The sequence below is a fragment of the Protopterus annectens genome, chromosome 9.part0 (genome assembly GCF_019279795.1).
Source record: "Protopterus annectens isolate FY-2018-M chromosome 9.part0, PAN1.0, whole genome shotgun sequence".
Lineage (NCBI taxonomy): Eukaryota > Metazoa > Chordata > Ceratodontiformes > Protopteridae > Protopterus > Protopterus annectens.
The window spans coordinates 1744135039-1744162754 of NC_056743.1; the positions used below are offsets into that span (position 1 = coordinate 1744135039).

Sequence of the window (27716 nt, forward strand, 5' to 3'; positions counted from 1 at the left end):
ATTCCACCTGTGTTGGACATTGTGGATGATGTCTTTTCAGAGTCTAGTCTGACCCCTGACTCCTTACCTCCAGCTCCAGTTAAGCCGGACAGATACTACAGGGTTCCTGACTTTCATAAATTCCTTTTCCAAAACCCTACTGCTGACCCAGAAACCATCTCTTAGGGTCCCAAAGGGATCAAGGCTTCCACTGCAAAAAAACCCTACCCCCTCTGACAGGGATTCTAGGGCACTGGACAGATGGGGAAAAAGATTTACACTTCTGCTACCTTGGCTATAAGGGCTTTAAATTGCCAGTTTCATATGCTCAACTATCAGCAATATATTATGTCACTGCTTAAACAGAAAATGTTGATAAATTCTGAATGTGCAGAAAACAAAGAAATGCAGGATTTATTGCATGCAGCTGAACAAGTTGGAAAGCATACTTTGCAATGTAGATGTTCATCATGTTTCACTGTTGCAGTCATTACACTTGGGTTATCCTGCTGGCAGGCGACCCGCAGTCGGCCTGAGTCCCAAAGTCTTAGTCCGGCGTCGGTTGCTGTCGCCTCTTCCCTGACGTCAGTGCGCCAGGGGTATAAAAGTTGCAACTGATGCCATTTTCTTCAGTCTTTCTTGCCACGCGGTGCCCGAAGCAAAAGCAGTTCGCAAGTGCCGGTCGGCCGACTCCTGAGATTTTCAAAACTGAATTTCAGAACCAAAGTCTTCAGTAAAGCTAAGTACCCCGTTGGGGAAACTTTTTCTTGCTCCAGACCGATGTCAGTAAAAGTTAATAATTGTATTTCTTGTGGGAAGCAAATACCTCATAAGGACTTTCACTCTTACTGCATTCCTTGCCTAGGCCCTGATCACGACGTTACTAGTTGTCAGTTTTGTGCTAGATTCAATAAACGCACTATTAAACGTCTGCTTGATTTCGCTTTGCATTATATTGGACGAAGATTTAATTATATAATGCCGTCGGAGCAACCGACAACCGGAATGTATAAAAAATGCAAAGACAAAGAAAAAGACAGGCATCTGAGGTTCAAAACCGATGACGAAGCCTCTTGTACGCCAGTCCGCCGGTTCTCAGTGAGGCGCTTTTGCAGCCCCTGATACCCGCTACCTCAGAGCCACAGGCTGTAACAGACAGCCATGTGGAGGCCCCGAGGCCTGTGGAAACTCAACATATTAGGCCTACGGAAACTATACCCTCAGATGGATCCGGAGCCGCTGAGCAGGCACCAGCTTCTGAGGGTGTCTTCAGACCTTCACAGCTTACAATTAAGGCTACTACAACATTTAAGGCAAAGTCAAAAACACCATTAAAGACAAGGAAACAAGTGCAGCATTCTCCAGAACAGTCATCCATGCCAAAGAAACAGATGCTTAAAATGGCCGAAGACATTACTTTAATCAGGGGCTCCCATCCCCCTCCTGACAAAAGGCCTAGGCAAGACACGGATTATGATTCCTCTGATCAGGTTTCCATTTCCTCTGATTCTTCTTCTGATCAGGGCTATTCTCTCCCTCTCTATGAGGACTCTGATGCTGAAGAGTCCATTCCATCAGCCTCACCGCCTGAGGATTATTCTTTTGGGGAAACCCTGCACACCATGAGGGAGCATTTCCATTGGGAGAGCCAGGATTACTCAGAATCCAAGAAAAGGCACAGATTTCTTTTTATTGCCTCAGCACAGGCCCCTGGCTATCCCCCCTGTGCTTGATATTGTAGATGTTTTTTCTGAATCCAGTCTGTCTCCTGATTCTTTACCCCCTGCACCAGTAAAGCCAGACAGGTACTACAGGGTCCCTGACTATCATAAATTTCTTTACAAAAACTCCGCTGCAGACCCAGAAACAGTTTCTCAGGGTCCTAAAGGGGTTAAAGCTTCCACTGCCAAAAATCCTGTCCCCTCAGATAGGGATTCCAGAGCTCTGGACAGATGGGGGAAAAAAGTTTACACTTCTGCTACTTTAGCTGTAAGAGCTTTAAACTGTCAGTTTCACATGCTTAAATATCAACAGTATCTCATGTCATTGTTAAAGCAGAAAATGGTTACAAATATAGAAAGTCCTGACAGTAAAGAAATTCAGGATTTATTGCATGCAGTTGAACAAGTGGGGAAAGCATACTCTGCATTGTGGTTTTGATTCATTAGAGGCTTCTTGTAGAGCCGCAGTTACAGGCTCAGTTATTCGAAGACATGCTTGGTTGAAAGAACAAAGTTTACCTGACCATGTTAAAGTAAAATTATTGGATGCTCCACTACAGCATGGTACTTTGTTTGGGTTTAAGGCAGAAGAGGTGTTAAAGAAAATGGAGGATAAAGCAAAGTCAATGCTAACGGTGAAATATTTCTTACAGGTTCAACTACCTAGATTTAGCAGAAACTGGCCTTCAAAAAAATTGGTCCTTTCCAGTGTCAGACAGGCCACAAAAAGGCAGATACAGACGCCCAAGAGCAGATCTCAGCCCCAAGGCTCCTACAGACCTAAACAATGGGGTGCTTCAGTCCCCAAAGGAGGAGAAGACAAGTCACAACCTTATAGGAAACCGTCACAATGACTTCCCTCCGCAAATGCCAAGCTCTTACCAGTTGACAGCACCCCTAGGGGGAAAGCTAGCACCTTTCTCAAAAAACTGGCACATAATCACCCAAGACCAATGGGTTGGGTGCTGAATATAGTTTATCAGGGGTACAGGTTCCACTTCCACACGCTTCCAAAACTAAAAGGTATGCCAAACCTGCCACAAAACCAATGGGCAGAGGCACAAAAACAGATTGCTGCTCTTATGGATATGGGAGCTATTCAAAAAGTTCCACGAGAAGAACAGGGACTAGGATTTCACTCAAGACTTTTCTTAGTACCCAGAAAAGACAAAACCTGGAGACCAATACTGGACCTGTCAATCCTAAATACCTTCCTGGATGTTCCAAAATTCAAAATGTTAACACTACAACAACTTCTGCCCATGCTGGGCAAGGAGGCTTGGCTAGTTTGGATCTCAAGGAGGCATACCTGCACGTCCCAATCAGACAATCGTGCAGAAGATACCTCAGATTTCTAGCAGGCTCAATGCATTACCAATTCTCTGCACTGACCTTTGGCTTATCTACTGCGCCCAGGGTCTTCACAAAATGCCTGGCACCAGTAATTGCATTTAGCAGACAAAAAGGAATTCAAGTATATCCCTACTTGGACGACTGCCTTATTCAAGCAGAGAGCAAGGACATTCTTCTTGTATAAAAGGGAATGTATCTACCATGAATTGTGTGCTCATCGAGGGCTGTGGTGGCCGAGGCGCTAAGACATGTTTTAATAATAAAATTCTCAACCTGGAATCTTCATTGTTTTTCATCTTCACATTCTTCTAAAGCACCTGGCGTTTGTAAAAAGATTGCTAATTTGCCAAGGGTACACAGTAAACGAAAATAAATCAAAACTAGTGCCCTCTCAAGAGATAATATTCCTGGGTGCTTATCTCACGCCAGACAAACAAATGATGGCTACAAAGACCCAGCTCCCTGCAAGAAAAAAATCTGCAGGCCCTGGGTTTCACGGCATCCTGCATTCTACTAATTCCATATGCAAAACTACATATGAGGAAACTACAATGGTATCTAAAAAGTGTTTGGACTCCGCATTGTCACAGCCTAGAGACAATCATAACCTTGATCCCCTGCCTACAACAGGAGTTTCGATGGTGGTCCCAGGCCTGTCACCACAACAAGGGACAGCCTTTCACCTTACCTACAGCCAGGCAGACAATAACAATGGATGCTTCGGATTATGCCTGGGGAGCACATATGGCAGGAAAATGTATTCAGGGCATGTGGCCCGAGGAACAAATGCATCTTCACATCAATCAAAAAGAGATGCTAGCTGTACAGAATGCCCTAACAGCCTTCAAGGACCTAATACATCCAGGACAACTATTAATAAAGACGGACAATACCACAGTTATGTGGTACATAAACAAGCAAGGGGGCACGTATTCCTATCCCCTATGCAGACAAGCCATGACTTTGTGTAACACAGCACTGACCTGCCAGGTACATCTGCTAGCACAATTCCTGCCAGGAACAAAAAATACACTGGCAGACGAACTAAGCAGAAATCTCATGGATCCTCACAAATGGAAGCTAAATCCACAAGTGTTCAACATGATAACAAGGGAATGGGGACGCCCAGACATAGATCTTTTTGCCTCCCCTCACAATTGCCAAATACAGAAATTTTGCACAAGGACTTATCACTCTCAAGCATGGAAAGTGGATGCTCTATCATTCAGCTGGAAAAAACTGATGGTCTATGCCTTCCCTCTGATGCCTCTTCTCACCAAGGTGCTTCTAAAAGTCAGACAAGAGGCCAAAAATAACCCTGATTGCACCAGACTGGCCACGCCAGCACTGGTACCCAATCCTAAAGACTTTGTCCCAAGGCCCACCTTGGCCTCTACCTCAAATCCCTCATCTTCTGACACAGCAAAACAATCAGATTCTGCACAGTCAACTCAGAACCTTAAACCTGGCAGCATGGCAGATAATGTAGCCATTCAGACTGCACCTCTCTCTAAAGCTGTTATAGATGTAATTTTGGAAGCCAGGATGCCCAGCACTAGGAAATCTTATGCAGAAAAATGGAAGAGATTGTCTGCTTGGAACCAGGCACAAGGGCTCGACCCACTGGTCCCTAATATACCTCCGATTTTGCAATACTTGACTGAGATGTTCGACAAAGGCCTATCTTTTTCATCTATTAAAATCCATGCCTCTGCCATTTCAGCTCATTACAATGTGGATCTTCCTATTTTTTCACATCCTCTACTACGACAGTACCTCAGAGGGGCAAAGAATATAAGACCCCCTAGGAGAGCACCAGTACCTACTTGGGACCTCAATTATGTTTTAGAAAAACTAACACTGCCTCCATTTGAACCAGCCAGCACAGCTGACGTTAAATTCTTGTCATGGAAAACTGCTCTGCTCCTAGCAATAACTTCAGCAAGAAGAGTCTCAGAGTTACAGGCATTGATGGCTGTGGAACCTTTCCTCATTTTTCATCAAGACAGGGTTTCTCTTAGAACAAACTCAACATTCATGCCAAAAGTGGTCTCCAATGTGGCCTTAAACCAAACCATTCATTTGCCTACTTTCTACCCAAATCCCCAGAGTAAAGGGGAAAGACATCTGCACACTTTGGATATACACAGGCAGCTACAATTTTACTTAGACAAAACAAAAGCTTTCAGAAAAACTGAGCAACTGTTTGTAGCATATGCTGCAGGATCACAAGGAAAGCCTATTACAAAGCAGACCATCTCCAGATGGATAGGACACTGCATCCGCTTCTGTTATGCACAACATGGCAAATCTGTGCCTAAGGGCATTAGGCCTCATTCTACCAGAGCAGCAGCCAAGTCAGCAGCTTTCCTCAGAGGGGTACCAACCAAAGACATATATTAGAAGCTGCAACCTGGAGCTCAGTGCAGACTTTTACCAAGCACTACCACCTACCTCTGTACTCCAAATCCAGAGTAAGCTTTGCCACCGCAGTTCTGCAGGGCTTGTTAGCCTCGCCAAATCCAATCTAGACCCAGCCACCCAACCTCAGCTTTGGGATTCTACCCAAGTTTAATGACTGCAACAGTGAAACACGATGAACATAGTACAGTTGTGTACCTACCATAAATGTAGATGTTCGAGTGTATTCACTGTTGCAGTCCAGGTTACCCATCCACCATCCCCCTCTTTGCTGGGACTATTCTGTACTTCTCACCTCTATACAACCTATGTGGTGTATTTGCTTGTAGATGAAGGAAATGTTTATAGTAATATATGCATGGTTGTTTGGCATATTTATATCTTTTCAGCCTTCCTATCTGGGGGCACCTGACATCTTGGGCAAGAAAAACTGAAGAAAATGGCGTCTGTTGCAACTTTTATACCCCTGGAGCACTGACGTAAGGGAAGAAGCAACAGCAACCGATGCCGGACTAAGACTTTGGAACTCGGGCCGACTGCGGGTCGCCTGCCAGCAGGATAACCCAAATGTAATGACTGCAACATTGAATACACTCGAACATCTACATTTATGGTAGGTACACAACTGTACTTTTTGATTCTCTGGAGGCCTCCTGCAAGGCCGCTGTTATGGGTTCTGTCATTAGGAGGCATGCTTGGTTAAACGAACAAAATTTGCCTGATCATGTCAAAGCAAAATTATTAGATGCTCCATTACAACATGACACCTTGTTTGGTGTTAAGGCAGAAGAAGTGTTAAAGAAAATGGAGGACAAAGCAGAATCTATGCAAATGGTCAAGGTTTTCTTACAGGTACAGCCTCCAAGATTTAGCAGACACTGGCCAACAAAGAATTGGTCCTTTCCAGTGTCAGACAGGCCACAAAGGGGCAGATCCAGACGCCCTAGAGGCAGATCCCAGCCCTAAGGTTCATGCAGGTCTAAACAGTGGGGTGCTTCTACCTCCAAAGGTGGAGAAGACAAATCACAGCCATACAGGAAACCGTCTCAATGACGTCCCCCTGCCTGCACCAAGCACTTATCTTCTGGCAGCACTTTTAGGGGGAAAACTAGCACTTTTTTCTCAAAATTGGCACATCATAACCCAGGACAAATGGGTCCTAGACATAGTGTCACAAGGCTACAGGTTTCACTTCCATACCCTGCCAAGGGCAAACGGTTGGCCAGACCTGCAAAAAAATCAATGGGCAGAGGCACAAAAACAAATCTCATCCCTCATGAAAATGGGGGCCATTCAACGAGTACCAGAGCAAGAGCAGGGACAAGGATTTTATTCAAGACTGTTCTTGGTACCAAGAAAGGACAAGGCCTGGAGGCCAATACTAGACCTATCTTTACTAAACACATACCTGGATATACCAAAATTCAAAATGTTGATTCTACAGCAGCTTCTGCCCATGCTGGGCAAGAAGGCTTGGCTTGTGACTTTAGACCTAAAAGAGGCATACCTGCATGTCCCAATCAGACAAGCATGCAGAAAATACCTTAGATTCAAAGCAGGCTCAATGCATTACCAATTCTCTGCACTGCCCTTTGGCTTATATACTGCGCCCAGGGTCTTTACAAAGTGCCTGGCACCAGTAATTGCATTCTGCAGACAAAGAGAAATACAAATATATCCTTACTTGGACGACTGCCTCATTCAAGCAGAGAACAAGGACATTCTACTACAGCATCTGGCATTTGTAAAAAGATTTTTAACAGGCCTAGGGTACACAGTCAGCGAAAGGAAATCAAAACTAGTACCCTCTCAAGAGATAATATTCCTGGGTGTAAGCTTAAATACAACTGCCCAGATGGCTTATCTCACGCCAGACAAACAAAGGCAACTGACTACCTATTTCAAAAAGTTGGCAACAAAGGCCCAGTTATCTGCAAGAAAAATTCTGCAGGCTTTGGGCTTCATGGCATCCTGCATTCTACTAATTCCATATGCAAGACTGCATATGCAGAAACTTCAGTGGTACCTAAAAAGTGTCTGGACTCAACATTGCCGCAACCTAGAAACAAGGATTACTCTCATTCCCTGCCTGCAACAGGAGTTTCGATGGTGGGCGAAGGCTTGTCACCAGAACAAAGGACAGCCATTCACTTTACCCCCAGCCAGGCAGACATTAACAATGGATGCATCAGATTATGCCTGGGGAGCCCACATGGCAGGAAGATGTATTCAAGGCACATGGTCCGCAAACCAATGCATCTACATATCAATCAAAAAGAGATGCTAGTGGTCCAGAATGCCCTGACAGCCTTCAAGGACCTACTTCATCCGGGACAACTACTGATAAAGACAGACAACATCACGGTCATGTGGTATATAAACAAGCAGGGAGGCACTCATTCTTACCCCCTTTGCAGACTAGCCATGACTTTGTGGGACACAGCATTGACTTACCAAGTACATCTACAGGCACAATTCCTGCCAGGAAAGATAAGTACTCTGGCAGACAAACTAAGCAGAAACCTCATGGATCCCCATGAGTGGAAATTGGATCCACAAGTCTTCAGCATGATAATAAGGAAATGGGGATGCCTGGATATAGATCTATTTGCCTCTCCTCACAACTACCAACTAAAAAGATTCTGCACAAGGATTTATCACAGACTAGCATGGAAAGTGGACGCCCTGTCTTTCAGCTGGAAAAACTTAGTATATGCCTTCCCTCCACTGCCTCTTCTCCCAAAGGTACTCCTAAAGGTCAGACAAGAGAAGCCAAAGATGATACTGATTGCCCCAGACTGGCCCCGCCAGTACTGGTATCCAATCCTAAGGAACTTGTCTCAATGCCCGGCTTGGACCTTACCTCAAATACCTCATCTACTGTCTCAACAAAACAATCAGATCCTGCACTGCCAACTCAAGACCTTAAATCTGGCAGCATGGCGGATAATGTAGTCATTTCTTTATTTTATTTTATTTATTTAACATTTGTTGACCGGGAAAGTCCGACTAGGTTCCACAGATCCTGTTTTCAGCAGAGGCCCGGGGAGATATGCTCCAGAAGCATGCCTTTAGAATGCTTCAAAATGCATACAAAATACACCTCTCACTAAAGCGGTGATGGATGTCATATTGGAGGCCAGAAGGCCTAGCACTAGAAAATCTTATGCTGCAAAATAGAAAAGATTCTGTGCTTGGAACTAGACACAAGGAATTGACACAGCTGTACCAAATATCCCTCAGATTTTGCAGTATTTAACTGAGATGCTAGACAAAGGCCTGTCTTTTTCATCAATTAAAATTCATGCCTCTGCCATTTCGGCTCATTACAATACAGAGCCACCAATCTTTTCTCATTCTTTGTTAAGACAGTACCTGAGAGGAGCCAAAAACTTAAGGCCTCCAAGGAGATCACCAATACCTGCATGGGACCTGAACTATGTCTTGGAAAAACTCACCCTGCCTCCTTTTGAGCCAGCCGCTACAGCTGATATAAAGTTTTTATCTTGGAAAACAGCTCTGCTCCTAGCAATAACTTCTGCAAGACGAGTTTCAGAGCTACAGGCACTCATGGCTGTGGAACCTTTTATCCAGACAGGGTTTCTCTGAGGACAAACCCGACATTTATGCCTAAGGTAGTGTCCAGTGTGGCCCTTAACCAAGCTATTCATCTGCCAGCCTTTTGTCCAAATCCGCAGAACAAGGGGGAGAGAATTCTGCATTCTTTGGACATACACAGACAACTTCGATTCTACTTGGACAGAACCAAAGTTTTCAGAAAGACAGAGCAATTACTAGTGGCATATGCTGCAGGATCACAAGGAAAGGCTATCTCAAAGCAGACTATTTCAAAGTTGATAGGCCACTGCATCCATTTCTGCTATTCACAACATGACAAGCCAGTGCCTAAGGGCATTAGGCCTTATTCAACCAGAGCAGCAGCCACTTCAGCAGCCTTCCTCAGGGGAGTACCAACCCAAGACATTTTAGAGGCTGCTACCTGGAGTTCAGTGCACACCTTTACAAAGCACTATCATTTACTACTCTACTCTAAGTCCAGGGCAGGCTTTGCCACTGCAGTTCTGCAGGGCCTCATAGCCACTCCTAATGCTACTTAGCACCAGCCTCCCAACCATAGCTTTGGGATTCAACCCAATTTTAATGACTGCAACAGTGAAACACAAAGAACATAGTACAGTTGTGTACACTTACCATAAATGTAGATGTTCGAGTGTATTCACTGTTGCAGTCCAGGTTACCCACCCGCCATCCCCCTTACTTTTGCTGGAACTTATCTGTACTTCTCTAATCTATACAACCTATGTGGTGTATTTGCTTGTAGATGAAGACAAAATATACTTTGGTGCATGTATGTTTTATTAACATATTTTTAGCCTACACTTTTGGGGGCACCTGACATCTGGGGAAAGAAAAACTGAAGAAAATGGAGTCGGATGTATCTTATATACCCCTGACGTCAGGGAAGAGGGGACAGCAACCGACGCCAGACCAAGACTTTGGAAATCAGGCCGACTGAGGGCAGCCTTCCAGCAGGATAACCCAATTGTAATGACTGCGACAGTGAATACACTCTAACATCTACATTTATGGTAAGTGTACACAACTGTACTTTTCTCTCTTGGAAGACCGCCTTCCTCTTGGCTATAACTTCAGCAAGGAGGGTTCCGGAGCTGCAAGCTTTGATGGCCGTGGAGCCTTTTCTTATTTTCCATGCAGGTAGAGTCTCTCTGAGGACTAATCCCTCCTTTATGCCTAAAGTGGTTTCCAGCCTGACTCTTAATCATTCCATACATCTTCCTACCTTCTTTCCTAATCCTCGCAATAGAGGTGAAAGGATCCTACATTCTCTTGATGTGCACAGACAGCTCAGGTTTTACCTGGACAGGACTAAGGACCTTCACAAATCAGCACAGTTATTGGTCAGTTTTCCTCCTGGAGCCCAGGGCAAGGCTATTTCTAAGCAAACCATTTCTAAATGGATTACACATTGCATTTCTTTTTGTTATTCCTTTCATGGCAAAGCTCTGCCTCAAGGGGTTAGGACCCACTCTACTAGAGCGGCTTCCACTTGGGGTGTCCCTACTAAAGACATTTTGGAGGCTGCCACATGGTCTTCTGTTTACACTTTCACAAAGCATTATAATTTGCCTCTGTTTTCCAGAGCCAGGGCAGGGTTTGACACTGCGGTGTTGCAGGGCATTATCTCCAACTCTTGATGCTGTTGGTTCCTCCCCCCTTTTTTCTCTGGGCTTTGGTAATCAACCCATTTGTTAGGACTGCAATAGTGAAACATGATGAACATAGTACAGTTGTGTATACTTACCATAAATGTAGATGTTCGCGTGTATTCACTGTTGCAGTCCTGGTTTCCCTCCCTCCTTCCCCCTTTTTTGTGGTCCTCTCCTATGCTCTTTTCCTGAGGTACAGGCTTAATTAGTTGTCAAATTGATTTTTTGATTTAAGCCTTATTTTCTGGGGGCTCCTGACTGTTATGGCAAGAAAGACTGAGGAAGTGACGTTGGCTGCCTCCTTTTGTATCGGACGCCCTGACGTCCTTTACAACTGACATCATTTTTACTTACCTTTGGTATTCTGGCCGACTGAGGGCTACCGGGAGCCGGATAACCCATTTGTTAGGACTGCAACAGTGAATACACTCGAACATCTACATTTATGGTAAGTGTACACAACTGTACTTTCCTCCACTTCCCGTCTTAGCCAGGCTTCCTGACATCTCCCCAGCAGTACAACATATTTTAATTTCCTCTCAAAAATCCTCAGTGAGAAAACTTTATACTAGCAAATGGAAGTGGTTGTCTTATTGGGCAGTCAAAAATAGTATTGACCCTTTTACTGCACCTCTTTCAAAGATCCTCGAATTTCTCACTGAAACCTTTAACCAAAGAGCGGCAGCATGAACTGTCCGAGTTCAGCTGGCTGCTATTTCCAACTTTCATGTGGGAGAAATGGGTTCCAACGTTATGTCCCACATGTTATGCAAAGCTTTCCTAAAAGGTACTATCCTCTTGAGACCCCCAATAAGAGAACCACCTCCTCCTTGGGATCTAAATTTAGTCCTAGCTGCCTTGATTCTTCCTCCTTTCGGACCGGCAAATACTTGTTCTTTGAAATTCTTGACTTGGAAAACTATTTTCTTGACTGCCATTACCTTAGCTAGGAGGGTATCAGAACTACAAGCTCTATCCATTTGCCCCCCTTACTTAATTTTTTGCAAAGATATAGTTTCTCTCAGAACCAACCCCTCCTTCCTACCAAAAGTTTGCTCAGAGCTCAGTCTGAATCAATCAGTAGAACTACCTGTACTCTTCCCTAATCATGGCAACTAGGCAGAATATAAACTCCACCAACTGTATGTTCATAGACAGTTACATTTTTACTTGCACAGGACACAAGAATTCAGAAAATCTGACCAATTGTTTGTATCCTTTGCAGAAAACAGAAAGGGAACTTCAGTCTCAAAAGTGACTTTATCAAAATGGCTTTCAGACACCATCACTTATGTCTATAATTCACAGAACAAGCAGCTGCCAGGAAAAATTCGAGGACACTGAACTAGGGCCTTGTCTACCTCTACTACCTTTCAGGCCAGACTGTCTTTAGACTCAATTTGTGCAGCAGCTACTTGGGTTAATCCCCATACCTTCAACACTCATTACAAAGTAGATGTGGCCTCCCGGAACAGGGCATCCTTTGGTTCCACAGTCCTGAAGAGTCTATTCCATTGAGCCACCCAAGAAGAAAGTGCTGGGGACGTGGTCCCAACCAGCAAGAAGGAAGGCAAGATATGGACAACATACCATAAAGAAGTTATGTACTCACCATAACACTCTATGTTTTGTTGTCCTTGATCTCACCGTCCTTCTTGCATCCCACCCTCCTTTCCCCCTACTGAAAGATCTAGAGGAATTATCCATCATTTGGTGATTCCCTTCCTGCCTTATTAGTTGGATAGACTTAGAGTCCTTCTACTACCATCTTGGTGGGAGATATATATATATATATATATATATATATATATATATATATATATATACACATATACATGTCTATCTATATTTGCACATTGTAGTTTAGGGTTATCACAAACCAGAAATGGGTAACTCTTGCTAGGCATGTTGTGATAGGGTCTAGCCTCGAGCCAGTGGAAGCTCTCGAGCTTTAGAATGCATCCGAGTCAGAGCAAAAGATCAGCTCCAAACCCAACCATCAAGAAGGAAGGCGAGATCAAGGACAACAAACATGGAATGTTATGGTGAGCACATAGCTTCTTTTTTGTTTATGTAAACTCCTCTAAGATGAGCGTCTTTTTATGTACGTCTATACAGTAGACACTGTTTCAGAAAGTTATAAAGCTTATGTCCTCTTTGAGTCTTAAATGCTCAGAAAAAAATGCACTAATTTCATTACACTTAGTGTGCCTAGTTATACCCTTGCACTAGATAGACCATCATTTTCCCTTTTGTTGGACTGATTACTTTTGTTTTGCGGCTGAGTGTCACTGTTGATTTAGTAATGATAACTGCATAGTTTAATGCATTTTTGATTGTTATTATCTATTGCAAAAAGTGTTGATTTACTGTTCATTCTTGTCTGCCTCTGTCCCGGGTCATAGCTGAAGACACTTGTTTCGGTCCAATTAAGCAAGTACCAAACATTGCAAAAACAACACATTAAATCCATTAAGTCCTGTAGGCCTACAGAACTGGTAACGGCATAAGACTATGTAGCTTGTCTATATATGCATGTCTTTCCTGTTTTTGTGCGAATGTGTTTTCTAGTATAGATTAATTATGACAGTGTTAATTTCAGAGATCTGTAATCATGTGCAGTGGCATTGCAGTTTTGATCACATTTGTTTTCTTTTTAAAGATGGTTTGCATAGTACCACTGCAGGCAGTACAGTGGGTGGTAATCCTCGTTGCAACGATGCTTTCTGGAATTCTGCTAGCACTTACATTTTGGCCTGCTGTCTGTGATGATACCAAAGCAGCTGCCATCACCACGCTGATTGTCATTGTGCTTCTCCATGCCCTCCTTCCAGTTTTAAGCAAGGTAATAAGCATCTAATTCACCCGGTTACTTTGCTCCTCATCATTCATGAAGAAGTCTTGATTTTATTCTGTAAGGTACTTTACATAGTAGTTTTTAACCTTCTCTGCATGCATTGCTCAATAACTAAAATTAAAGTGAACCACAAGGTAGTTATACTGAGGGGTGATTTTTGTCAGTATCAGCATCTCGCATCAAAATTTCCAGTTTGACTGCAGCCATTGTGCTATTTCTGATGTATACTGATCTTGAGAAGGGAAAAATGTGACTTTCAAGAATGCAGAGTACTATGACTTATAGTGAACCAAAGCTTTGCAGGCTAAACAAAGTACGCGGCATGTTTAGTTATGGTTGGCTGGTATTTCAGAAAATAATTTAAAATGTGTTGGATCGCTGTCATATTCAGGTTAAGAGTTCTTAATGTCAAGTTTGATTGTTTCAGTATAGGACATTTCCAGTAGCTCAGATCAGTGAGACAGTGTTGTGGTATAGGTTTCTGGTGTGTGAAACAGAGAAAGCTGCCCAGGTAGGTAAGACATGTATGTAATCTATTGATGTGAACGTTCAAGAGATTATATTTTAACTTCTTGGATGTTATCATAACCAAGCTTATGTCACTTTAGAGGCTGCTAAAAATTAAATTCCTGCCATTTTGATCGACTACTCACCAACTGAAGATAGTCTTGAACAGAAAATCTACAGTGTTTTCCCATGAATAAGACGCCCTTCACTGTCCTGGCCTAGGAAATGATCTCCAGGGTTCTTGGAGAATATAGCAGTTTGCACATACTGAGTTGTGGAAGCAGAACATACCCGTACATATTACCCAGGAAGTCACTGCTAGTGAATTGCACAGCACCTTGGAAGAGAAGCTCTGAACCCTTCCCTCTTACCTCTGTGTTAGAATTATATCTGGTTGTTAGCCTTTATTTTGCAGCCTGTTTCATCTCTCACATGTGCAAACTGCTTAGTGTACTGACTGCTCTGGACTTCTCAACGTTACAGACTATTTCCAATGCTACTGTGCCTGTCTCCCACATCACAGCACTATCCAGAGCTAGCTAGTTGTTTGGGTACTATACATACTCCCTGAGTCCTGTTTGAGACTTAAATCTGAGTATTTTTAAATCAAAAGAACTGTAGGAGTTGTTCCTCACATATCAAGAGTGACATTTAGTTGGCAGTGATGAGACGCAAACTGCAGTAGTGACAGCTTGGTCTGCCACACACATATAAGTGTATATATATACACACACACACACACACACACACACATATATATATATATATATATATATATATATATATATATATATATATATATATATATATAGGTGTGTGTGTGTGTGTGTGGGTGTGCTTGTGTACATGTATGTATATGGATGATTATATTTGTGTGTACATGTGTGCGTGTGTATACACATTTACATGCATATATGTTACACACACACACACAATTAAATGTGCATGTTTACATTTCCGGAAATCATCATTTCTAAAGTGTACATGAAAAAGGAAAGAAAAGAACCTATGAAAATTGCAGACATGATTATGAGACAACTTTACATAACTCTTATTTCCTTTGCAGTTTTATTTTTTCAGTGTGCCTGGAGGAAGTGATAAACATCAGGGAAGCATGAAGGCCCAGCAGCTCAACAGCACTCTGAAGAATACCTCAGTAGCACATTAAAGCTGAAGTACGTTTAACCAGGTATAGGTGTTTTATTTCAAGTTTGTCATACTAGTTACCTGGAATGTCTTCTGTAAAAGGGAGGTTCACAGGAAATTAGCTTTACTGGGATCCAGCAAGTAATAAAGCAAATTACATTCAAAGATGCCATCAATTAGGTAACGTGTCTAAAAATTATATAGTTAATAAATTAATGCAAAAATTACAAATGTTCTACCTGAGCAACACCCCTTTAATGTTTTGTCTTTCAATTACTTTTCCTGCAGCTATGGGTGAGATGCTGTTTCCATGAGATAGTCCTGTTTTTATACACTGTTGACCAGCTTCCTGTAATTTTTTAGTGAGGATACATAATGCCCCACTTTCTTAACTAAGGAGTACTAACACTCCTCACTGCACTTGCTGGTGCTTTTGCTGTTATATCAGCAGCACTGTTCATCCAACCCCAACATACCTGTCGACTGTCCCTAATTTAGACTCCCATTTTAACTCTGTCCCTCCTAAGAACTGGTCACTTTTAGAGGAAAGGTGGTGAATTACACGTAATAAGTAATGACAATAATTTAAGGATTATAAGTTTTTTACTTCAGAAAATGGGTATTCACATTTTCTTATTCTGTCAATTTCTGAAGTTAATAGTACTAATATTTTAAGTGTCTCTAATTTTTCTAAATGTGTCCCTGATGGCTTGAGAGCTATGAGTACCAAGAGAAATCCACTCTAATTCTTCATTGCTAGCAGCCTTGCTATACTGAAGCATTCTACATCTTTTTTTTTTGTAATGAGGTGCAACTGCATTCAAATCCAATATGCCAGTGGAATGCAGGCCGATTTCCTGCTTCCATTCCACTAAAGTAGCTGTCCATACCAACTTGAAAGGCAGTAAAACAGTTGACCACCTCAGAGTTGCACTTCCATGCCAGTGTTTAAAGGATCAAAAATAACGTCTTTTAACATACACACACACATATATATACAGTTAAGTGCTATATGGAATTTCCACTGAAAAGCTCCAGTCCCTGCAGTTGATTGTGTTGATATAAAGGCAGCTCAGAAACTGTTATTACTGCAAGGGCAGCTCTTATTACAGAGCATTTAATTTAGAAATACAGTACATATACTTATGGAGGGGGCTGCTGATAATTTTTATTTTGCATTTAAACATTTATTATGTGCATATGTATTATGAATTTCTCCATTTATTTTTCATTAATGTATAGCAAATTTCCTTTGTTGGTCATTTTTAACTCCTTGCAACTGACATCCGTTCCTCTACTCTCATTCATTGGGTCTACCAGGCCTGCCTTGGCTTCCCCCTGGGCTCACCTTGACCCCATGTCCAGAGATAATGAAGAGATCAAGGATGCTAGTGTATAATCCAACCACCAACAGCATATGCAGAGTCACGGCAGAAGCAATCCAACAACCTGAATGTTCACAGTCAGACAAATATAATCCAAGGCAATCAACGAAACTTGGAAAAACGTATTTAATAAAACAAACGTGAGCGCTTTCACCATTCGGCTTCCTCAGACGTTACAACAGACCACATTCACATTACATTTAAATAGTAATACACCATTCCTCATTGGCAAATAAAAATCACATGTCCTCTGTCAATAGTAAAGCAGCTCAAACAATCAATATAATTACAATTTTAAAACGGTTACTAACCAATGCTATTAATACTTAATAGAGACATTTCTGCCTACAAAATCTAAAAACTATTTAAATATATCCACTTAACAAATACTCTCCTAAAATATAAAAAGGACAGTTCAAATACTACAGTGAGTAATAAAACACGGAGCACATAATCATGCAAAAAACATAATTGTCACATATTCAACGTGGATGGTGCCAGGTACAAGGATCGCGATAAACACTGGACACACTATTTATGTACTAAACAGCTAATATTGAAACATAAAAACAAATAAATGCCAAACTGCATAGGGAATATCCTAAGAAGGCAAACTGTGCTAATTCTTGGGTTTAAAACAGCGCCTTTTTTCTCAATATGGGCCTTAAATTAACTTTTTCATTCAGTCCTGGGGTAACATCTGCTTTGCATCTAACTATCCAACGTAACTCACATTCAAGGGTATGATTAATTAAATCACCCCCTCTTGAGCTAGGAAAAACTTGTTGTATGACACTATACAAAAAACTATGTGAGGGACCACTAGTCATGACATGCTTGGCTAAAGAGTTGACATCATTACCTATCCTGATGTAATACTGATGTTCCCTAATCCTCTCACGTAGTGTCCTATTTGTCTTGCCTATATAAAATGATTCACATGCTGTGCACCTAGCTAGGTACACAACATTCTTGCTCATACAATTCGTGCCAGTGTCAAGACTGTACACAAACCTATTATGTGGATTCACAAAGCTTACCCTAGTATCTATCAAATGACACTGGTTGCATCTCCCACAGGCAACAGTATTATAACCATATTCACTCCTTACATATGGCGTAATGCTTTTATAGCACAATAAACTCCTCAAATTAGATTTATTCCTATATGTAACCAGTGGAGTCGGCCCCACTACCCTGATGATATCCTGATCTAAACTTAAAATATCCCAGTGCTTACTCATCAATTCTTTCAATTGAAAGACATCACTGCTAAAGGCCATGGGTGCTCTCACATAATCAGGCGGAGTAGACAATTCAACTCCTGAAGCCAAAGCCTGGTCAGCAAAATAAGGTCTCGCTGACGTATTTCGCAGCTTATACACCTCTTCTACTGTGTGATTAAACTTGGATTCTTCATACCCTCTTCCCAGAAACATGTGCCTTAGTCTCTCAACTTCTTCATCAAAACCTGTCAGGCTCGGGTTCAGCCTGGAGGCTCGCATCAGCTGCCCCTTCATAACATTGCTGAACACATGACGTGGGTGCATACTGCACCTATGCAAAAATGTATTTCTGTAACATAATTTGCGATGAATTGATGTATTAAGAAGGCCAGATGGAAGTCTCTCTATGTTGACATCTAAAAATGAAATGCTTCCCTCAGAGAAGACATAAGTAAATTTCAAAAAATTAGTGGAAACATTCATTTCATCGATGAATTACTCCAATTCCTCAGTGCTGCCATGCCAGACCATAAAAAGGTAATCTACAAAGCGTTTGTAGAAACCCACACTGTTAATGAAAGACGTGGACCTAAACAAAAAGGAATTAGCACAGTTTGCCTTCTTAGGATATTCCCTATGCAGTTTGACATTTATTTGTTTTTATGTTTCAATATTAGCTGTTTAGTACATAAATAGTGTGTCCAGTGTTTATCGCGATCCTTGTACCTGGCACCATCCACGTTGAATATGTGACAATTATGTTTTTTTCATGATTATGTGCTCCGTGTTTTATTACTCACTGTAGTATTTGAACTGTCCTTTTTATATTTTAGGAGAGTATTTGTTAAGTGGATATATTTAAATAGTTTTTAGATTTTGTAGGCAGAAATGTCTCTATTAAGTATTAATAGCATTGGTTAGTAACCGTTTTAAAATTGTAATTATATTGATTGTTTGAGCTGCTTTACTATTGACAGAGGACATGTGATTTTTATTTGCCAATGAGGAATGGTGTATTACTATTTAAATGTAATGTGAATGTGGTCTGTTGTAACGTCTGAGGAAGCCGAATGGTGAAAGCGCTCACGTTTGTTTTATTAAATACGTTTTTCAAAGTTTCGTTGAATGCCTTGGATTATATTCATCTGACTGTGAACATTCAGGTTGTTGGATTGTTTCTGCCGTGACTCTGCATATGCTGTTGGTGGTTGGATTATTCATTTTTTATTTGCTTTGTGCAGAGTTTGAGCTCCGTTGGCTGTGTGTTCTTGTTTGCGTACTTGAAGGATGCTAGTGTAGTGCCATACTGTTGTCAGGAAGTGTGTTATAATTCCTGCTCCTCACAGCAGCCTTGCCACTTCTGCAGTCAGTGCCTTTTGGAGGTGCATGTCTTTCCCCACATGCACAACCACCCTTCTAAGGGGGTCACTCCTTATGTAGCATGGAGCTCGCCAAGCTCCTATGCTGCTTATTTCAGTGAACCTAGGCTGTTTTCCTCTCCTCAAGATGGGTGAGCTGAGGTAGGCCATTTGCTACCATCCTTGTCGTATGGCCTTGTGCCATTAACTGAACACTGGTAAGTGTCTGATTTTGCATTGATACAGTGGTCTAGGTGAAGCTGACAATATTTCTGTTGTGACTTGTGAAAATGTACTCTTTTGGTCAGTGTCCAGAGTGTGTTTTATATTTGTACTTGATTGTAGCTCTCAGAAAGTCAGCAACATAGTTAAAAATTATAAGGGACAGAGGCCCAGAATCTTGAGCTGGCAGTCATATTAACCTAATTCAGCTTCCCACAGACAGTGAGAGCAACTCCAGGTTAAGGCTTCAAGGTTACAAGCAATTTGGATGACTTTCCTCTTTGTGTAAATATTCTATTTCTTTAAAGTATTTTCATTGTTCTCGTTCTAGCTGTTAACTGTGACTGAATCTTTGTCCACCTTTTCTAACTCAATCCCAGACTGTGCTTTTAAAAAAATATTTGGGAACAAAATCTCACCCCGGTATTAAAGTGATTCTTGTGTGCATTGTCTGGGAGAGAGCTGTAACTTTTACAAGTTCTCTGTTTGTAAAAGCTTCACTTCCAGTGCTTTGAAAGGTAGGAACAAACTAGACTGTTCATGTACAAAAAAGTGTTTTTCTCACAGATTTCTGTTGTACTTTCCTCACAGCCAAACACTTCTAGTTCTGCTTCAGATACCTCTGGGTCTGCCAAGAAACCAAAGACTGCCAACACAGTAAAACAGCCCTAGTCTTCCTCCCCATTGCCCAAATCTGCTGCTCAAAACTGAGAGTATACAAAAAATGTTGCTTCAGATTCTAGAATTAAACATCTGTAGAACATCTGACTAAATCTCAAAGCCTTGCAAGCTTGACTGACGGGGAGGTTTACTGAACTGTGAATCCTAGACCAGCTTTGTAGACTGTATCTTTTCCAACTTTGATTATAGCAGGTTTGCAGTTGTCCTAAACAGGACAAATAAGAGACTTCATCCTGACTTTTTCCCCATCTGCTTCTGTAGGGGTGAAGGCCAGCTGAGTTTTAAACCTTAAGCATAGGTCTTCAAGGTATCCACCCTTCTCATCACTACCTATTTTACAATTGTTTGGGCATTGGAGTTGATGCCAGTGCCAGAGACTGTGATAACTTTGTGTTTTTGCCTTGACATTGATGGACATGCCGTCACCTGTATTACTTTATTGGAAGTCATTTTTCATTGGCTGTTTTATTTTCAAATGGCTTTGTATACTTTGGTTATGCTTGCAAACACTGTTCTGATTAAGTCCCGAATGGTGGGATGAAAGTGCTTAACCATGTTTGTTGCCTCAGTACAAGTTTTTTTATTTATCAGACATGCAGTTTAGTGTTTATTATTTCATCATTGATATACATTACAGTTTGTGCTTGGACTCAGAGTTCTTAAACCGGAATACATCAGCTGGAAGGATGTTGTGCTACTGCAGCAATTAATTATTGCAGTGTGATACCATCACACAAGTTAAGGGAGCTACCTTTTCTCTTCTCCTGAAGTCACCTGAGGTACTGTGTGAGCCTTTTGCTTGTTCATGGTTTTTGCTACTGTTAGATGCCCTCTGGCATCCTTGGACCTGCCCACATCAAGTCCAGAAAAGAGTTGCATTGCTTCTATGAAGTTGCTTATTTATTTATTTTTTTAACAGAGTAGTAGGATGACAATTCATTTATATATTTACTTGCTTGAGAATAATGATAGGATTACCATTAGTTTTACAGGCTGATTTTGTGGAAACTGGAAGGCTTGTTTCAAGAAAAAAGGGCGGGGGGCTAGTTTAGTTGGAAGATTCATAAGTAGCTACTAGGTTTGCAGTCCAGGATACATTTGAAGAGCCTAGCCAAATTTCCCCATTATCCAAGAGCACTGACTGATTAATTGACTTGTTCACAGTCGAACAGCAGGCAAATTGAGGCTGAAGAAATCAAAACCTGGACTTACAGGAAGCAGCTTGTTAACACCTCTTAGCTTTAATCTGTGCACTATGTACAAGATGCAATCAAAACGTATTTTGAATAGATGATCCAGGGGGATGCAGAATATAAGAAAACCTTGCTAATGTTGGTAGGTATTGATGTAGAGAAAGCTTTCAATGCAGTTAAATGTGATTTTTATGAGTAGGCTAATGACAGCATTTAAATTCCCTGATACAATAATAAGGTTAATGAGGAGGACATATGAAGTTTCAGAGCCAAGAATTAAAGTAGGAGGGCTTCCTCTCTGACAAGCTGTGCTTAAACAGAGGAACCAGGCAGGGGTGTTCTCTTTCCCCTTTGATTTACATTTAGAGCCATTGGCAGAGAAAATAAAGGATTCACAAATTCAAGGATATAAATGGTATGGTAATCAAGCAACGTTGGCTTTATTTGCAGATTATATTATTTTGTGCTTGAGAAAGTCCAGAAAATGACATTTTGGTGTTGTGGAACATTTTGTAACTGTTTGCAGTATTTTAGGAATGCAAAATTAAAGAAGATAAAACAAAGGCTATCACAGTAAACTCTGTACTCCTACTTAAATTGGTTCAGCAATAACCATATTTATAGGGACATGCTAAAACAAAGTATTTAAGTTTATGGATCCAAAATAATTCTATTAGGGCAGATATGGATATGTGGAAAGAGACTGAACAGAAGATAATGCAAAAATTGAGAAACTGGAAGCTGTTGATTGTGCATGTGAATAGTAAGATACAAGCAGTGAAAATGCTTTTAATTCCTTTAGTTATATACAACCAGAGGAGAAGTTGCAGATGATAATTAATAAAGAGTTGAAACAGTTCTTTGGGAGGGGAAGAAAGCGGGAGTTAGGTGGGATAAGTTGATTCTCCCCATAAAACAAGGGTAGTTTAGGGTTACCTGATTTGACTGGATTTGCAGCTGAGACTCTTAAGCATAACTAAGCAGAAGGCTATCAAAGTAGAAAAGGATGACGATGAAACTGGGTTGGGGAGGAGTTCAAGAAATAGAGAATAAGATTGTCTGTGCAGTTCCTTAAGACCTATAACACCCATACAGAATATTATATTCATAAAGCAACAAAATGTGCTCCAAGAACTAAGCCAACAAAGGAATTAGTAATGAAGATGTCCTCCCCAGTGGTAACTGCAAGTAGTGTCACAAAAATAGGCAGGAGGGGACTGGAATTTACTGGAGAAAATTAGCAACGGGAGCAAGTAAGTAGAGAGGTCGGGTAATAGAATGGGCTTAGGCCAACAGATGTTTGGACTGCAGGTTAGAGACTGCCTTCCCCACCAGGGATTGATAAATAATAGACAAAGAGAAAAGAATGTTGGGGGGGTGCTAAGTTAGAGATCAGCTCTGGTAGAGTTTTAGCTGAGTCTACAATAGAAGCTGCTCTTGTAAAGGGATAAACCAGCAGGTCATATAAGATAACACATTATAACCTAAAAATACATTAGCTTTGTCCCTGCTCGAAGCCTGACTGAATCATACTCATCGTCTTATTTCTCCTCCCCCTTTTCCCCTGCCTCCTGGGCTAGTGTCCGCCTACATTTCTTGAATAATTATTAGCTAACCCTTTCTACTACTTGTATTTTCCTGCCTATTCTCCTGCTCCTTCTTTGACTTAGTGATTGCTAATTTTCAAATGAATGTTAATGTTCAAATTACAATATAAACTGTTGCTTGATTGTACCTGAAATCTACTAAAGAGTTAGGACTTGATTGTTTCTCAAACCTATGCTAAGTCTCTGTACATTGTTCACAAAATATCTTTTATTTTTTTCTGATCATATCTTGCTATGTAATTGAACCTAGTCATTTTTTTTTTTTTAAGTATTGTATGCAGTAATTTACTCATGCTTGGAGTTTTTCTCCCCGGGCCTCTACTGAAAATGGATATGTATCCAGCTAGACTAGCCCGGTCAACAAATATAAAATAAATAAATAAAATAAATAATTAAATATTCAATAAGAGGGTCACAGAAGATTGGTAGAGAGACTGGAAAGGCCATTTGCAACGCAACCTTGGAAGGATATCTTTATGGCCTCCAGTATGCAACAAAATCCTGAAAGTTTAGGATTTTTGCTTGGAATTGTTTGCACAGATGTTTAAAACAAGTGGCAGTGGGAATTTTGAGGTATGGAATATTGTAAAGGAGATAAAAGAAGTGAAGTTGGGATTTTAGAAAAAGTGAGGATAAAATGCTTAGAAATGGAAGGCAGGATGTGAATAATGTTGGAGTGAATGAAATTGTTAAACATGAATACAGAATGAAAATGATGATAATGGAACTATGGTTTGTTTTCTTACCTGTTAATGTGTGTGCACCCAAGTCATTAGGTTTGTTGTGATGTTATAAAGATGTTTACAAAGGAATGTAAAGGTTCAGTCTTCAAAGTTGCATCTCCCTGTGCTGGTGTCCCTTTCTCAGATAATCTTATTGACACCAGACTTTTTCGGGTGCTATAGCTATTCAGATGCTGATCATAGCATCAGTGCAGGTGCTACTTCACGCAGTTCCACTGAACTACCTGACAACAATCTTGCTGATGTCAGGTATGTCCCAGTGCCTGTTTTGCTGATGTTGGCTTTCTTAGTGGCTAGTCCACCCAATTGTATATTTTTTCCAGATTTATCTCTAGTGTCACTATACATGACAGAGTTTGTGGCCCCACTGAGTTTAGTTTATTGTAAATAGATAATTTTTGTATCTAATATAGTTGACCACTTCTTGGATGGATTCTTAGTTGGATACTGTCCCATAAAATCAGAATTTATCACTTTTTTTCTGTGAAATCCCACATTTGGGAATGTTTGCTTAAGTGTACAACTGCATGTCATGATATAATGTGTCAGCTACATAAGAGGTTTTATTCAAGCATGCCAGCTCTTTTATGCTGTGCAACCAGTTCAGATCTCAGTCCTTGCTGTCACTTGTAAAGTAATATATTTGCAGGCATAAGTGTCACAATGTGTCCATGTGGGCTACTGGTCAAGATGCTCATGGACTTTGCTTTTAATGTCTTGGCAGGAGCACAACACTGATGATTACCATGAGTGTTAGAAGGTAAGCCCAGCTACATGATATCTATAGAAGGTGGAAATTGTTCGTCAACTTGTAAATGGTTTATGTTAAGAGCTGTTCATGTGGAGACTAGTTTGAGGGCCTTCATCACAGCATCAGGCATAAGTTGAAGCTTTGCCACAGGGAAAATGCTCAGAGAGCAGTCCTAGGTCTGAACCTCTTTTAGGGAAGTCTAGTGTCCATCTAGATCCATGCACCTTACAGGTGGTGAGGTAACCCTCAACTAATGGGAGCTTGAGCATGAACTAGTCTTTTAACTCCCTCATCTGTTGGGAAAGGAGGCACACAGCTTGATAACTAAAAGAATAAGCACTTGAGGAACCTCAGGCAACTCCTCTTAGAAGGAGTACAGAGGCCTACAAGAGATGTAAGGAAACAGGAGATCTGTCAGACAAGTGAGACAAAAAATGCCCAAGGACCACAGTATTCAGCTGCATATGGATAGGAATTACAAGAGACTGTACTTCTTTACTATGCTGGTGCTTAAGAACTTTAATCGTTTTACCTCATCTCTTCCATTACCAGCCCCACCTAATGTAGAAAGCTGTGGACAAAGATGATCTTTTGAGACTGTCAACAGCTTTGGCAGGTGGATGTTATCTGACCCATTGTAATTTTATGCTAACACTTTGGTTAGGACTTCAGGCTTAGTTATGTTCCTGTACATCATAGCATGCCTGAGATCATCTTCCTTGAAGCAGGAACTCAGGAAACAGATCCTGGATGTTTATTTCATTGGGAAAGTGCTCTTTGGTCAGCCAGCCCAGGACTTGGACAGCAACCTCCTGCAGAGAAACTAGGCCCTTATCTGTGTGGAATGCCTGTATTTCTGTACTCTGCGTATAGCCTTTCCTCTTTCAGACCTGTTCCCAGTCTCAGAAGTGGAAGACGCGTCCTCATCATTTTAATAAAAAACCCTTAAAGATCACCCATTGTTGCCCCACTGATGCCAGCTAATTCACCTTAGAGGATGTCTCATCTGGCCATTCCGCTGCATTTCTGACTTTAGAAGGCAGTTTAATAAACTTACCTCAGCATGAAGCACCATCACAAAAGACTGTCACATCTTAGACATGGTCACTTTCAGCCATGTTCTGGAGCTGATGTATACCTCCTCGGAAGGAGTGTAGTTGCTGAACCAGTCCATTTCAGTGGATCTCTCTGGATAGACTTAAATTTTGCTGCTTAGAGGAACTGCAGATACCATCCCTATGTCCATAGGAGGGACATAAATTTTACCCCTGCCTCTTGCAAATCCCAAGGGGGGTGGGACAGTTTCCATATAATTTTGAAATTTAGCAACTTAAGCCAGCATATCCCATATCAGCAGAAGATTGCCTTGCTCCCACAGGGTGCCTGGGTGGTTGGTGTCCCTGGACAGTGACATATGTTTAGGTACATCAGCATTTGATGCCCACACAGGAAACTCTAATGGCTGCTTCTAGGTGAGTATGATTTAATTGCAAATTGTTTCCATTTGGGCTTTCCCCAACACATAGTCTCCATCAAAGTGTGTACTTTTGTGGCCATAGTCTTCCAAGAGAAGTGGCTCCTTGTGTTCCTTTACATGGAAAAAATGGATCTTACTAGCCCTGTCTAGGGACTTCCTGAATATAGACATCTTTAAATGCTTCCTTGGATGCTGCCCCGGGTAACCACACATTGGAAAAAAGTTCTCTGTGATGTCAGGCCAGAAGAAGCCCTTTATCAGGACAGATCAAGAATATTCTCCAGTGTCTGTCATTTCTGCTGTTCAGGAGATCCCAGGATGTCATAGCTTTGACATTCTGGTGGAGGACGCAGAACAGAGCTCAGGTCCAGCCTGTATTGTGCCTTGTAAGCTTGATGGTAACCACAGTATTCATGGTGCCATTTGCATGACTGAGGGTGCAGGTGTAGCTTTTGACAGTGAGGTGTCAGTGGCTTCAGGGCCATTACACACTCATGGACATGCTGTCAATGTAAGACCCCTGGTACTAGGCCTTGGAGTGGTGAACAGTTCTCTCAATCTTCTGATGTACCTTCCCTTTCTGCAGTGTAACCAGTCACAGCTCTTTCAGAATAGACACTTTACTTGCATATTGGGAAGCCCATCTAGGCTCCCACACTTGCAGGGAGTGTGTTCCCTCTGAAGATGTCGCTCCATATCAGCCAGTTGGAGCTCAGAGCAGTGCTGCTGTCCCCAAAGTCCTTTGAGAAGCAGCTAATTGCAGGACCTCTCCTAATCCAAAACAGAGAGGTAATGATCACTTATTTTTGGGTCATAAAGGCTTCATTCTCATTTATGTCCCAAGTGAAGTTAATGTCCATAGGTTCATAGGTTAGTACTAGGCTAATTGCCCCTTGTGGGCCATTTTAAGCCTAGCCAATTACCCCACGTGAGAATCAAACCCTGCACCTTGTGTTTGCCAGGTAAACACCTTAACCATTATGCCATCCTCCCACCTGGCAAGTGGTCTGAGTCAGGTCTCCAGTCCTGCCTTGAGCTCTGTATTCTGGTGTCTTGTCTTTCTGGTATTCTGGAAGTGGATCATTCTACAGATTGGCCTGTATGCTACTCAAGAGGAGCTGGATCTCTTCTTTCAGTAAGGCAAGGAGAGAGTCGTGGAAATATTCTCTCTCCTGCTGCGTAGAAGATTCTACTCCTCTTCACAAAGTTCATGAGCACAAAGCACAGTACTCATTCTCATTACCTCTTGGTAGTCCAGAGTTTATCTGAAACCATCCAGTGCTGTTTTGTAATTTATTGTGCAACTGCTTGGTAGGTAAAGATTTAGTTATTTATTTTTTTACCTCTGATTTTTACTGTTATAATGAAGTGTGACTGCGAGTGTGTCTGGCACACACGTGTAGTAGTGCAGAATAACTACTTTATGAATAGATTCCCTTTGTACAAGGTTAGTTCAGGTTACTTAATACTTATCTGCATATGTTATGATTTCCTCACACAGTTTAACTTTAATTACTAATCACTTTAATTTCTGTGAATTTTGTGGTTACTGATTTTAATATTTGTCATCATCAGCCCCCTTTTTCCCATTTTTCTACATGGGGTCCGGGGTATCATGTTAACTGTCACCAACTCTCTCCATTCAGTGCCACACTCCTGACTGATTTCAATATTTTTGTTTGTTTTAAAATACTGCATTTGTTTGTAGTTGAGAATGTATTCTGTAAAGAGTATGACATTGACGATTTGCTAAAGCAAAAGTATCTTGTATGGTGTATATATTAAAGGTAATACCTGATAACAGCTGAGATGTGCCCTTTATATCAGAAATTAAAGGATT

The 27716-nt window shown here is 41.4% G+C and overlaps 1 protein-coding gene across 1 annotated transcript in view; it reads left to right on the forward strand.

Moving 5' to 3' along the window:
- The window catches only part of YIPF2 (Yip1 domain family member 2), a 297545-nt gene that overhangs the window by 214943 nt on the left and 54886 nt on the right, over nucleotides 1-27716 (forward strand). The window contains exons 8-9 of the mRNA XM_044082337.1: nucleotides 13326-13568; nucleotides 15154-15262. Coding sequence (XP_043938272.1) covers nucleotides 13326-13568; nucleotides 15154-15255 — 345 coding nt within the window. The 3' untranslated portion in view covers nucleotides 15256-15262. The remainder of the gene's footprint in view (nucleotides 1-13325; nucleotides 13569-15153; nucleotides 15263-27716) is intronic.